The sequence below is a fragment of the Rhinocladiella mackenziei genome (assembly GCF_000835555.1).
Source record: "Rhinocladiella mackenziei CBS 650.93 unplaced genomic scaffold supercont1.6, whole genome shotgun sequence".
Taxonomy (NCBI): Eukaryota; Fungi; Ascomycota; class Eurotiomycetes; order Chaetothyriales; family Herpotrichiellaceae; genus Rhinocladiella; species Rhinocladiella mackenziei.
The window spans coordinates 2,111,335-2,123,704 of NW_013550599.1; the positions used below are offsets into that span (position 1 = coordinate 2,111,335).

Here is a 12,370-nt window from a genome sequence, read left to right on the forward strand (position 1 = left end):
AGGAATGAAGAGTCGGTCAAAATCTTTTCTCAAGTTTCAGGCCGGTCTGACGTGGAAGTAGAGCGTGGAGGTAGAAGCTGAGTCGGTCAACAGTCAACGACATTCCCATCGCTGACGGAGACAAATTCTATTCTCTCCGAGCGGCAGAACTTTCTTCTCCTACAGCGTCACAAATTGTCTTGGCAGGTACAGGGTTGGGCTTTTTCCCCCCCAACGACCAGTCAGTGAAGCCACACCTTCGCGGTCGCTTTTTCCTCGATTGGACCCGAGATCTCGTCGAATATGAACGATTGTATTCTCCCAAGCCCCAGACAGAGTTCAGCTTCAGTTGATACGGTTCCAGCGACATTGGGAAGAATGGCAACTGATACCTCGTACAAAACAACCCTTCTTCCCTTGCTCTTGAAGGCTTCAGTACTCTCTTTCGGCACCTACACGCTCAAATCGGGTCGCATATCACCCTATTTCTTCACATCCTCTCTTCTACATACGTCGTCTTTACTGGGTGCTTTAGCCCGCGCCTACGCCTCGGTATTAACGTCCCCTCCGTTCTCCCTGCCGCTTGGGACAGGGGAAGCTGGAGGGCAAGCAGACGGATCATTTTCACCGCACTTCGATATTCTCTTCGGGCCGGCATACAAGGGAATTCCGTTAAGCGCAATTGTGGTCAGAGAACTGGCGTTCAGTGGGAAACAGTTTGAGGGCGTGTCATATTCGTTCAACAGAAAAGAGTCGAAAGATCATGGAGAAGGAGGTATTATAGTTGGAGCACCGCTCAAGGACCGACGAGTGGTAGTCATTGACGATGTCATGACTGCGGGAACTGCCCTGCGAGAAGCAGTCTCTATCATCAAGGCACAAGGTGGGATCGTGGCGGGTGTTGTCTTGCTCCTGACGAGACAGGAGCGAGTGAGTGATACGGAACCAAGAAGTGCAATGAAAGTCGCAGAGGACGAACTGGGGGTTCCGGTCAGGGCGGTTTTGAAGTTCGAGGACCTGATCGAGGCAATTGAAGCAGGGCAAATCGAGGGTGCGGGACCGGAACAATTAGAGCAAATGAAGGTCTACCGCGACAAGTATGGAAGCAAGGACTGAGAGAGCTTCTCGACGCATCTGAACGCATTTCATCTTACCAGTCTGGAAATTTTGGAGCAATTCAAGCATCCTAGGTGGCACAGGATACGATTTTGCTGGACTGATCAAGCTCGTCAATGTTCTTCGAACATCCCATTGGAAAATCACGACTGAAGCTCGACCTCACGATCGGAACCAATCAACCGAAGAGGGCTTTTGAGATTCTCAAATGCACGGCTAGTTGCTGGAAAATACTCATTCCCGAAGCCGGAAGGCACAAGGATCTAGCTGACAGCACAAATGAACTGGGCCGTTGCCGCTCGATTCTCCATGCCCAACATGGTCGACCGCTACACTCGGGTACAAATGGCATGTACCTAACCCCTGTCACATTCTCTTCGAGCTAGGAGATTCATTTACTTACAGGGCAATATACACGCTCCTGAACAAGGAACCAATGTATTTCTTGGAATAAATGAACGAGCCCACCCATCCTCTCCGAATCGAGAGAAAGGCAAGTCGTCGAGATTCGAGAAGCTTGGGATGAAGTCTGATGCATCTTCAGTCGCAAGATACTAAATATATATGCACATCGGCCTTCAGCGTCAATGCAACATGATGACCTTCACATTCAACTCGTCGCCAGCTCAAGGGGAATTCTCGCAAGTCAGCGTCCGTCCACCACCGCTTAAACTTTCTCGGTATGAACCACAGTCGATGCACCCTCTACCTTGACCATTTTTTGCTCCTCGACGATCCCATGTCCATCGGCTGTAAGATGCACAACGACCTCATCGCCGAACAATGCACCAATCTCCTCAACGGGGATCTGTTTTGTCTCTGGGACGTAGAAATACACGATGATAGTGGAAATGATGCACAGGCCCATGTAGAGGAAGTACATCCGATATTTGCTAAATAGTATGGCGTTGGCCAAGCTGCTTCGGTCTTTGGGTTTCATTGGTTGGGGGAAAAGCAGGTTACTCACATATTCTTAAACGCAAGAGCTGAGGGGGTAGTATACGTGATTGCACCAACGAAGTAGGAGAAGAAGCCGAGACTGATTCCTCTGGCGCGGATAGTGGTTGGGAAGATCTCCGCCATCCAAATGAACGACGGTCCGTCGACGCACTGGAAGATCACGATATAGATGTAGATGAAGACCAAGCAGGCCGCGAGGCCACCTTTGTTGTCTGTACCCAGGTATTTCCACTGTAGTATGCCTTCGAGGAGAAGACAGACTGCGAGGCCTGGAAAACCGATGACTGATACAAAGAATTCCGTCGGCGTCGTTCTCTGCAGAATGATGGTGAGGGAGTGAGGAGTGAGAGTGCATTACTTACGGAACATGGTCCTGCGGCCAATTTTGTCCACTGTGAAGATGGCGATGAAGACGCAAATGGTACCGATGGTGGAGTAAACAGCTGAAGCATTGTTAAATTGCATTCCGGAGCTCAGATGGACCAGATGGGTGGTCTACCGTATAAGAGCAACGGCATGACACCAGTCATTCCTAAGCTTGTAAAGATCAGGACGAGAAAATTGGCAATTCCGAGAATCTGTTTTTCAAATGTGTCAACAACCATGTCACCTGTATTTTGAATTCGACGGATAGACTTGCCCCAGTGGATTGAGCTGCAAATCTGATGAAGCAACAGTCAGCACCAACGTGACGGAGAGTATGTTTCCTAGGAGATGTCAACTTACTGAATAAAGAGAGCGAGTAAACTTCTTCGTCTCCATGATGGTTTCTTAAACATTTGGAGATACCCAGCTTCCTGCTCTTTGTCGAATTCAACCTGCCTTACGATCTGGGTATACTCGGCATGGGCCGCAGAGTCTTCTGGATCGTTTGGATCGTGATGAATCCTTTGAAGGACATCCCACGCCTCGTGAGTTCTGCCTTTGAGAGTCAAATAGCGCGGTGATTCTATACAGGATTAGTCTTGTATCGTTGAAATGGGAGAATCGACGAACCCGGGATAAAGGGCAAGCCGATCAGAAGCGCGAGAGGTCCAATGCAGGCAAGGGCCAAAGGCACCCTCCATTGCACCGTTAGATTGGTGGCGTAGTAGGTTCCGATGGAAATCCAGGCACAGCTATGCAAATTGTTAGAATCGTTTGTCGTCGTATCAAGAGCACAATCACATGCACAACATATCCCATGCCAAAGCTCATCGTGGTCAAACCCGAGAGCAACCCACGCCGATGAGGAGGAGCAACCTCTGTAAGATAGAGAGGTACCAGGCAAATAAGCATACCCAGACCAAAACCATGTAGGAGTCGCACTGTGATGAGCATGCCAATTGCAACAGAACCCGTGATCAAGGCTGCCCCGATCAAAGAGCACACTGCGGCCAGTGTAAATGCTCTCTTTCGTCCTAGGATATCAGCAAGGGGGCCCTGGGCAAGGGCACCAACTGCGAGTCCGAAATTGAAAAGAGCATTGATGGCTCCGAGAATACTGGCTGCCCAGTCAGATATGTTTTCTCGAAAGTCCTGATGAGGTACTTGCTTTGCTGTATAGGTGCTAGACGCTGATCGAAGTCAGTCATCGTGGACTGGATGGGGCGAGGGTCACACTCACGATCGAGATTGAAATACTGATAAAAGCCGGGTTGGCCGATGCTGGTGACGAAAATGGCAAAGCCGAAGCCATAGCTGTAGCCTCCCCAAGCCACTACAAGACAGATGGCAACATTATACTTGGTCAGGTTTGCCATTTTGTGCACAAAGATAGACCTGTTCTTCCACAATCAGATAGGAAGAGACCAGATTAGGTGGAGTTCGATATCCTGAGGAGCAGAAGAAGATCCAGGGAAAAGATTCCCCGGTCTTCTTATATGATGTCTAGACCAACCTCGTGAATGTGCCGGTTCTAACCCTGGCTGGAACTGGCGCCCCCCCGGGGCAAATTTACCCCCGGATTCCCTCCAGTACCCCAGACTATGGTCCGGGTATGTGAAGAATAGATGGATTCGCTTTGAGTTGGGGTCTTACTCCCAGTATGTTCCCGTTATGTAACGGGCTGAGTTCGATGGTGGCTTCAAGACCAGTCCAGATCCAATGGAGGCTCATATTCGTGATTGGTGGGACAGACGAAGAAAATCCGGCAAATAAGGCAGTTCGTGGGCTTAAAGTTTCTGATATTGCGCCTCTATTTTCTGACATCCGGCTGGTCAGAATACCAGAAAATGGGTAACACACGGTTACTCATGGTCAGAGAACTTGCCGATTGGACAGATCTCGACAGTGGATTTTGTTTCTCTCATATTGGGATGATGCAGGGCGAATTGTTAGCCAATCACGTGAAACAGTTTGCTTGGCATTATCACGTGGGGGCATTTGGCTTGGCATTGTCGCAACTATTCAGCCTTGCTGAAGATCTTCAACCCATCAAAGTCACGTGATGCTTTGGACTCGTTCAAGGAGTCAATTGTCACCAGCGGGGACCTTCTCTTGTCAGTTCAGAGGCCGGAAGATGACTTGTTGCAAGCTCATTCAAGCAAATCTAATTGGAATACTTGAAGATGTTGCTTTTGGATCACTGTGCTTAGTCTGAGCACGATCCCCAACGGTTGGCTAGGGCGATACCTTCCACGGCGACGACGGTAAGGCATAGTACGTTGAAGGAAACTTCAATAAGGACCAGACACAATCAGAATCGCTATCGTGACCGATAAAATATTCCGTACCTGTGAAGGCTTTGATTTATATATATACCCCGAATCCCATGTGAAGCATCACTCCGCCAAATGAGTATTTCCTTCCCAGCGTCCGTAGCGTCGTAGTATCTAGTCACGCAATCCTCCCATCCTACCCAGCTCCAATATATCGTCTCAGTTGGTTTTGTTTTGTTCCCCAAGTAGATTTGCGCCTGCTTCGTGACCAACCAAGAGACCACCAAAGGCCAATCATCCAGATATCAGAAAAGGATACCAGTTTCATGAAATGTTTCCCACTCAAAGTTCATATCAAGAATAGAACACATAGCATCGTGAGGTCGACCAAGCTATTCGGCAGTCTAACGAACAAGGAAAGCACGAAATTCCCAAACCAGGCCCCAATTCCGGATTTTTTTCCTCCAATTTCCCCCAATTACTTTTCGGTATTGTCCTTTTCCCATTCATAACCATCGACATAGCGAGACAAAAAGAAAGGCATAAAAGGCGTCAACATAACAACGTCACAATGATTGTTCGAGCAACGCCGCAGTGTTCATAGGCTGGACACGGAAGCTTGCATATTCGATATTCCTTCCTCTCAATGGCTTGAAGGAATGTCGGTGAGAAGTAGCACTGTCTGGCTTATTTCCAAATTTTTCTTCGATTTGGATGGGCTTTCGGTAGTGATTGCATGATCATGCCACTCGCTCTCCTTTGGTGTCACTCCACCTCATGTTTGAAATGCTCCGAATTCTCCTTTCCCCACGGCAGGAGCGTTGAACAGGTCATCGCACAAGGTTTCGAAGTCGTTGATGTCGAGAGCGAGATCGAGTTCTGCATCAGAAAAGAGACGATCAGCCTCCGAATGCCACGAAGGGCCTTCAATTGGCGACTCATCATCGGACACGGGCTTGTGATTTTCTGGAGTTTGCTGGACCGAGGGCAGTCGAGACGGTGACGGATTGCTGGTTGAGGACAGAGAGCGTTGACCAGATTCAGATTCAGGGTTCGACTTCGGTGAGCTACGCTCGTCTGCTGGAGACGACGTGGGTGGTTGTGAGGGCGAGTTCAGATTTCGATTATCGAGAATCGTCAGCTTTCTGGCCATGGAACCCAGAGTCGTCGAGTCTGCTCGTTTCAAACCAACATCATCATCGTCCTTCTTTGGTCCACGGCGGTTCGATCTGGTTGGACTGGCCCGTATTGCCGGCAGGGTCGCAATTCCTGCTACCGGCTGGCCGGAAGTCCGTCGACTAGTCGATGAGCTCGTGCGTTTGCTAAGTGACTTGAAAGAAGGGGAAGAGGTCGAGGTTCTCGGCGTCGTCACATGAGTCGTGGAAGATGCCCATGACTTCGTGTTGGACCCTGACTGACGACTGGCCGATCGCAAGCTGCTTTCCACCGATGCCGATGTAACAAGAGATCGGGTCTGCGTTTTGGACGTCGATTTCTTCGACGGAGCGTCAGAAATCGGTTGAAGAGGAGGAGTGTGAGCTTCGATGGCATGCAGATATGTCATTCGCATATCGTCCACGATTTTGCGCAGATCATCTCTGCTGGTCACCGACTCTTCAGCAACACTGGTCCGCGTCGTGAAGGATGAGGATGCGCCACTCGATGAAAGAAGGGATAATCTCCGGTTGGAAGATTCTTCGGAGTGATCGTCACGGTACCCGAGCTCGAGATTGGAGGTCGACATATTATTCTTCAGTCCCCATCCGCGCCGAAAAGGTTCGGCTGGAGGATGAAGTGTCTGTTGCCATGGGAGAGCGGAAGAGGAACGGGCTGTATCTCGTTTTTCTGCGAGATGGGCGACACCAGATGTGGACGTGTTCAATTGATCTCGATTGATCTCTAGGATGTTGCGGTCCACGCCGGCTTGTCCGTATATAGAGACAAGGCGACTATATTCGGCTTTCCACAAGGCTTGAATGGTGGGATTGCGTTCTTCGTGAGGTTCGAGGAGAGAAGTTGTGGAGGCCACTTGGCGCATGGAGAATGGCGGAGGGCTGGAAATTCCAAGCTCGTTGATGTGGGAATTGGGCCCATCGTCAGCATGCCCAGAGGCAGCAGAGGAGGATACGCGCGGTAGAGGCATGACACTGTCCGAAATTGAAGCGGGAAAAGCGAATAAACCGGGGACAGGTGTATCACTCATGACCGATCGAGGCGACCCAAGCGGACTGGCCAATGTCGAAGGAATTCCCGGAGAATTGGGGGCACTAGAGAGGAATTTCAAGTCTGGAGGGTTGGTCGGCGACTTTGATCGGGATGGAGCCTGAAGGGCCCTTCTCTCTTTCCCGCCGACAATGAATTCGCCATGACGAATATCCTCCAAGGTGCGATCATAGTCTTGCTGAGTGACCAAGAGCTCGCCCGAACTCAAACGCCGGCTTGTCTGGAGTGTGACCGGGCCATTTCCTCTCTGAGGTCGGTCGCCCATATGAGGGCACTTTCCCGGTAGAGTGGAATCGTAAGGAAACGAGAGAAGATCGGGGTTGGGGTCATCTTTGCGCTTTGTACTTGAAGACTTCCCGAGGGGTAGAGCCGTCGTATAGGCCCCATTGTGCCAATCCAATTCAGGGCCGACATTGTTCTGCTGGGCCCTCAGCCTTCTTGGGGAAAGAAGTTTGCGAAGTCGAGATTCCATGATTCTGGAGACGCTACAGATGGTTTGTTGCGCATTGACTCGGGAAGAATGGGGTGGGCGCGGGCACGGGTACACTCTTGTGTGTCAAGCGAGCACGTCAGAGGGAGTTGACGTGCTTAAGTAGAATGCAGCGGTCGGTGATGGCGGGGATAACATCAGATCAGATCAGATGGGACAGGAAAGCTGGCGCAGGTGGTGTCGCGTGTTGGAAACACAATGTTCTGGTCGGGTTGGGAACTGGAGAGATGTGTGAGAGAGCTGCAAGAAAAGCGCGCAGACGCATGGCTTATAGAGAAAAGAAGGGTGCTACAAGGGAAGGGTAGCAAATTTCTCGTGAGGGACTGGGGGGCCGTGGACAATGCTGGGAAGTTGAGGAAGCACAGAGGCGTTTTGGACGTCAAACACGGGACAGGGAAGAGGCTTGAAGAGCCTTGGGGAAGACAGGGGGATCGCGGACATTATAACACGAGGCAGAGGCTAGTCGAACGACGGTGGTTGGTTGCAAGGCCGACTCTACGAGGGTCCTGACGGTCCTGGATTCCCAGGCGCAATCGGAGGGCGTCATTAATTACCCAATACCCGGATGAAGCAGCGCAGGGGGCCACACGGAGAAGGAAAATCGTTGCACCCTGGACACCACAAAACAATAAACACAAACTTTGAACGCGTGTGTTCTCTCTGGTGTCGGATGGTGCCGCGAGTCTTGCAAAACGATCTGTTATACTGTGTATATGGTTTCAGAGACTGACTGCGGACAGGGATTCGAGCACTTTTGACACTTTTTCAAGATGAACTGCAGTTTGTCGTCCTGGCCTCTTTGGTGCCTTCGCCAACTAGCTGACTCCGTACTCCATAGGGTCAGCCCCGGCTGCAGGGCCACTGACGCGTTGGTGGATCGATCTTCGATTGCGCACGGGATCTCCCCAATCAACCGCCTCGGGGGAAGGAATTTTTAATTTAGGCGAATACAGGCGAGGCGGATGGTGGACGAAAAATTCTTTGGAGGCGGAGGAACAATTCGGCAAGGGGAGCCCGGTGAGCGCATCAATAGTTCTTGAGTTTTAGCTAAACATCCCGGACCTTATAGGGGTGATTGACTGCCGAAGAGCGAAGATCGACCGGGGGCTTCAAGCGAGGAGGGCAGAACGACTTGACATGCCCTCCCTCCCCACCCCCTCCCCTAATTTTTAGTCCACGAGGACAAATTCAATAAAAGAAAAATACCAGACACATTCTCCCCCCGGTTCCTGGTTCCCGCCCAGCCCTAATTCCCAGAAATTCGGAAATTCGAAAATAGTCATCCAGCTGCCAGTCTTCCAAGACTCAACGTTCAACCATCGGCATGAATCTCGATCGCCTACATATCAATGTTGGACCACAGCTGAGTCAAATTCACAAGCAGCCGATTGCGAATCTGGCTCTTCCCGTCCTTTGTCCTTCAAGTGACCTTCCCCTGTCGGACCACCGATCGATTGGCGAGATCTATTTGGGAAAATACAAGCGGATCTACCAAGTGCCTATTCCCTGACGAGGATATACCGAGCCTGCCACTTGTCAATAGTCTGGCTGATCCCTGGGCTTCCCCGATGACAGAGAATACGGATGGAAAAGGGGAAGACTGGCTAGAATGTTCTCAGTCAAAAGCAGATGACAGCATCCCCTGTACCACCAGCCACTGTTCGGCGCGATCTTTGTGATAATTTGCTCCCCCTGACTAGAACATGCATATCTGGCTTGCACCGCCTTTCTGTATCCAGACTGAGACAAATTTCACGTCTTTGTCCGGCACATGTGAACCACAAAAGCCAGAGTCGGTCACACCTGAGTGTGTTGCTCTTCCCCAAAGCCCAATCATTGTCGAGTCTTATTTTTGACCACGCCTCTCCGTATTTCATCGGGAATCCTTCAGCCTGATCGTCAATCAACCATGCGGGCGTGTGCATTTCCATCTATACAAAGCATTGTGCAGGTCAGAATAGAGCCGACAAGGAGAATCCGTTCCTGTTTGATTGCTTTCCTCGATGAACAAAACCGGGACCATGGCCATGACGGCAATGTTCCGAACCTGCCAAAATTGCGATGAGTGGTCAGTCAGATTCTGTGACTTCAGCCCAGTGTGCATGGAATAGATATTCTTCGTGCTTGACACCGCGAATGTCACCGGCGAAGGAGCAGGTGGCTCAGATTTACTTCCATCAAGCAATACAGCGGCCTCCTTACTCGGTAGGGAATATACCTGGTACGTAGGTATGTATGTTCCGGGCATCAGGCTCCCAACGTAACCCCATTATGACTCAGACAAGTGGTTGCATGGAAACCCCAATGGCCATAGGTATCTTAGGAGAGTGTGTGTTGCAGGGCCATCGATGCATGTCGCATGTACAGGTAGGCAACAGGTCAGAAGGGAGGGGGCAATCGTTTGGTCGGAAGAGAGCAAAGCGACCGAGAGGGCATAACCGTGTAGTACTGTCCTTATCGAGGTGCCACTACATGTATCTGATGATGCATAGATGACAGGCAGAGGCAGGGGAGTTTGGAGGTTGGGCACTGCCATGGCACCGGATCAAGTTACATTCGATCTTTTATGTTTGCCGGTCAATTGCTAGGTCGCGGAAGTGATGGAGTGGATGTAACTCTATGCCAGCGGCCTCTTTGTACGCGGCCACCACCGGCGCAGCAATAAAGAGCGAAAGCAACCTTGGGAACCCCAGAGAGCAGCGTAGCAGTATGCTGATATTTATGGTCATGGTTACAGTGACACTCGACTTCTCGCCGCAAAGGTCAACTGGCAAGCATTCCCCACATCCCTGCCTTCCGCCCTGCGCTCGTTATTCTTGATGGCTTCTCACACTTTCAATCGGCTGTCACCGTAGTCTCTCACAATTACGGACGGACCAGAATCCGAGATAGTATTGCGTGGCTCCTCCTACTACCATAGTTACACCCAATCCATATCCATATCCCTCTGCACTTCAACTGTCCCTAGCAGTGCTTCTGTCTTTGACGACAATTTCCTAAATGTTATGCTACCTCTCCATCATAACTCCTCCCAGTCACTACTACCGCAACCATTACTGCTTCTATCTCAGTCACTCTCGCAATCTTCGATATTGACTGTCATGTCACCGCCAACTTCTCGTCATTTTCGTGACTCGTGACATGTCACATCCTCCACCCCGGGTTTCTCTCATACACCGCAAACAAAATATCTGTTCTAGCCCGCCATGAGCCTCACCATCTGTGCTCTCTTCGACTAGTGGCCCTGAACAAACAAGACACGGTCCTTCACTTCGTCCTCAACCGCCGTCATGACTCTCCTCGAATTCTTCCGCCGCATCCTGCGCCATTTGGCCGCCATGATCCTCTTTCCCTCCACCCTCAAGACCATGAATGCGTCATCCAAATCCTCCAATACAGAAGTGACGGTGGTCGAGACGACGGACAGTTTGCCATCCCTCGAGTCTCTGAAAGATGAGATCATGCGTTTGTACCGATCCCCATGTACCATGCGCCGAATGCTTTCCATGTCCTCCGCCCTTCGCATCCAATATAAGACCAAACTACAAGACAGTGCGGCCTGCATGTTACCGTCATATTGTCATACCTTGCCGACCGGACAAGAGAGGGGCTCGTACATATCTCTGGACGTGGGGGGGTCGACATTCAGGGTGGCCTTGGTGGAACTTCGTGGACGAAATGGACGACATCCTCCGATGGCCATCAAACATATGGCCGCCTTCAAGATTGATGAACGAATCCGGAAATTGCCCTCGGCGCTGTTTTTTGACTGGATGGCAAGCAGGATACAAGGCATGTTGGAAGAAGAGAAGGAGACCTGGCCTCCCGGTCAGATCTTGCCGCTCGGCCTGGCCTGGAGTTTTCCTATCGAACAGACCAGTCATCGTGGTGGTAAAATGCAAGGAATGGGCAAGGGATTCTCGTGCCATGAAGACACCATCGGCATGGACTTGGGCGCCTTGATTGAATCTGCTTGCGCCCGGCGAAATGTGAATGTCCGCGTGGATGCCATCGTCAATGATTCCTCGGCCACCCTCCTTTCTCAAGCCTACCTCGACCCGGCCACATCGATGGGATTGATCCTCGGGACGGGAACCAATGCTGCTGTTTTTCTACCGATTTCCTGTATGGGCAAGTCCAAGTTTGGAGTGCGAGATCCATCATGGTTTGCGAGGGCCGAGAAAGTCATTACGAACACCGAAGTATCCATGTTTGGCAAATCAATCCTCCCGGAGACTCGATGGGATGAGATATTGAACAAACAACATCAGAGACCCGACTTTCAACCACTTGAGTACATGACCACCGGTCGTTATCTCGGTGAACTGCTACGATTGATCATCATCGAGGCCGTGGAGACTGGAGAGCTTTTCGACGGTGTCGTGCCTGAAGCGTTAAGCGAGCCTTACTCCCTCGACACCGAGATCCTAGCCAAACTGGAGCAAGATCGGTCCCGAAATTTGAAGGATTCGATCTCGATGATCCAAAAAACATTCGGTCTTCGAACAACCCCATCCGTCGAAGAGATATCCTTCCTCCGAGTTGCAGCCGAATCCATCTCTTACCGAGCCTCTGCCTACATGGCCGTAGCTGTTCATGCATTATGGGCATTGCAGAAGGACACCAATATCAATTCTACAGCTCCGACGGAAACCCCGAAAACATCTATCGCCTGTAATGGAAGTGTCATACTCAAATATCCTGGGTTCAAGGAAAGATGCCAAGGCTTCATCCACCAGATGATCCGGGCAGGGCCATCCGTTGGAGGACTCTTGACATCGGAGAAGATTGTCCTGGAATCAACCGATGAGGCGGCTGTATTCGGCGCCGCTGTTGCTGTGGCTTTGTCTGATGTATCTTGAACATCGGTTGATGGAGAAGATGACGAGCACCATAATGATGGAACGACCAAGATAATACCGAGCCCTCACCCTCCATCAAAGCCAGCACATGGTACAAATGA

General features: G+C 50.8%; 4 protein-coding genes across 4 annotated transcripts; 2 read left to right on the top strand and 2 right to left on the bottom strand.

Annotated features, from left to right (window-relative positions):
• Positions 1 to 282: 282 nt before the first annotated feature.
• On the top strand, positions 283 to 1,095 carry Z518_08550 (orotate phosphoribosyltransferase; the record flags this gene model as incomplete). The annotated part of the gene is made up of 1 exon (XM_013414290.1): positions 283 to 1,095. The coding sequence occupies one exon, from the start codon at positions 283 to 285 to the stop codon at positions 1,093 to 1,095; it is 813 nt and encodes a 270-aa protein (XP_013269744.1).
• Positions 1,096 to 1,762: 667 nt separating this feature from the next.
• On the bottom strand, positions 1,763 to 3,797 carry Z518_08551 (uncharacterized protein; the record flags this gene model as incomplete). Its single annotated transcript, XM_013414291.1, has 9 exons — positions 1,763 to 1,988; positions 2,063 to 2,339; positions 2,418 to 2,498; positions 2,555 to 2,633; positions 2,684 to 2,717; positions 2,782 to 3,004; positions 3,052 to 3,173; positions 3,275 to 3,611; positions 3,662 to 3,797. 9 exons carry the CDS (start codon positions 3,795 to 3,797, stop codon positions 1,763 to 1,765), a joined length of 1,515 nt encoding a protein of 504 aa, XP_013269745.1.
• Positions 3,798 to 5,469: 1,672 nt separating this feature from the next.
• Z518_08552 (uncharacterized protein) lies at positions 5,470 to 7,389 on the bottom strand (the record flags this gene model as incomplete). Its single annotated transcript, XM_013414292.1, has 1 exon — positions 5,470 to 7,389. One exon carries the CDS (start codon positions 7,387 to 7,389, stop codon positions 5,470 to 5,472), a length of 1,920 nt encoding a protein of 639 aa, XP_013269746.1.
• A 3,308-nt stretch (positions 7,390 to 10,697) lies between these two features.
• On the top strand, positions 10,698 to 12,269 carry Z518_08553 (uncharacterized protein; the record flags this gene model as incomplete). The annotated part of the gene is made up of 1 exon (XM_013414293.1): positions 10,698 to 12,269. One exon carries the CDS (start codon positions 10,698 to 10,700, stop codon positions 12,267 to 12,269), a length of 1,572 nt encoding a protein of 523 aa, XP_013269747.1.
• Positions 12,270 to 12,370: the final 101 nt, after the last annotated feature.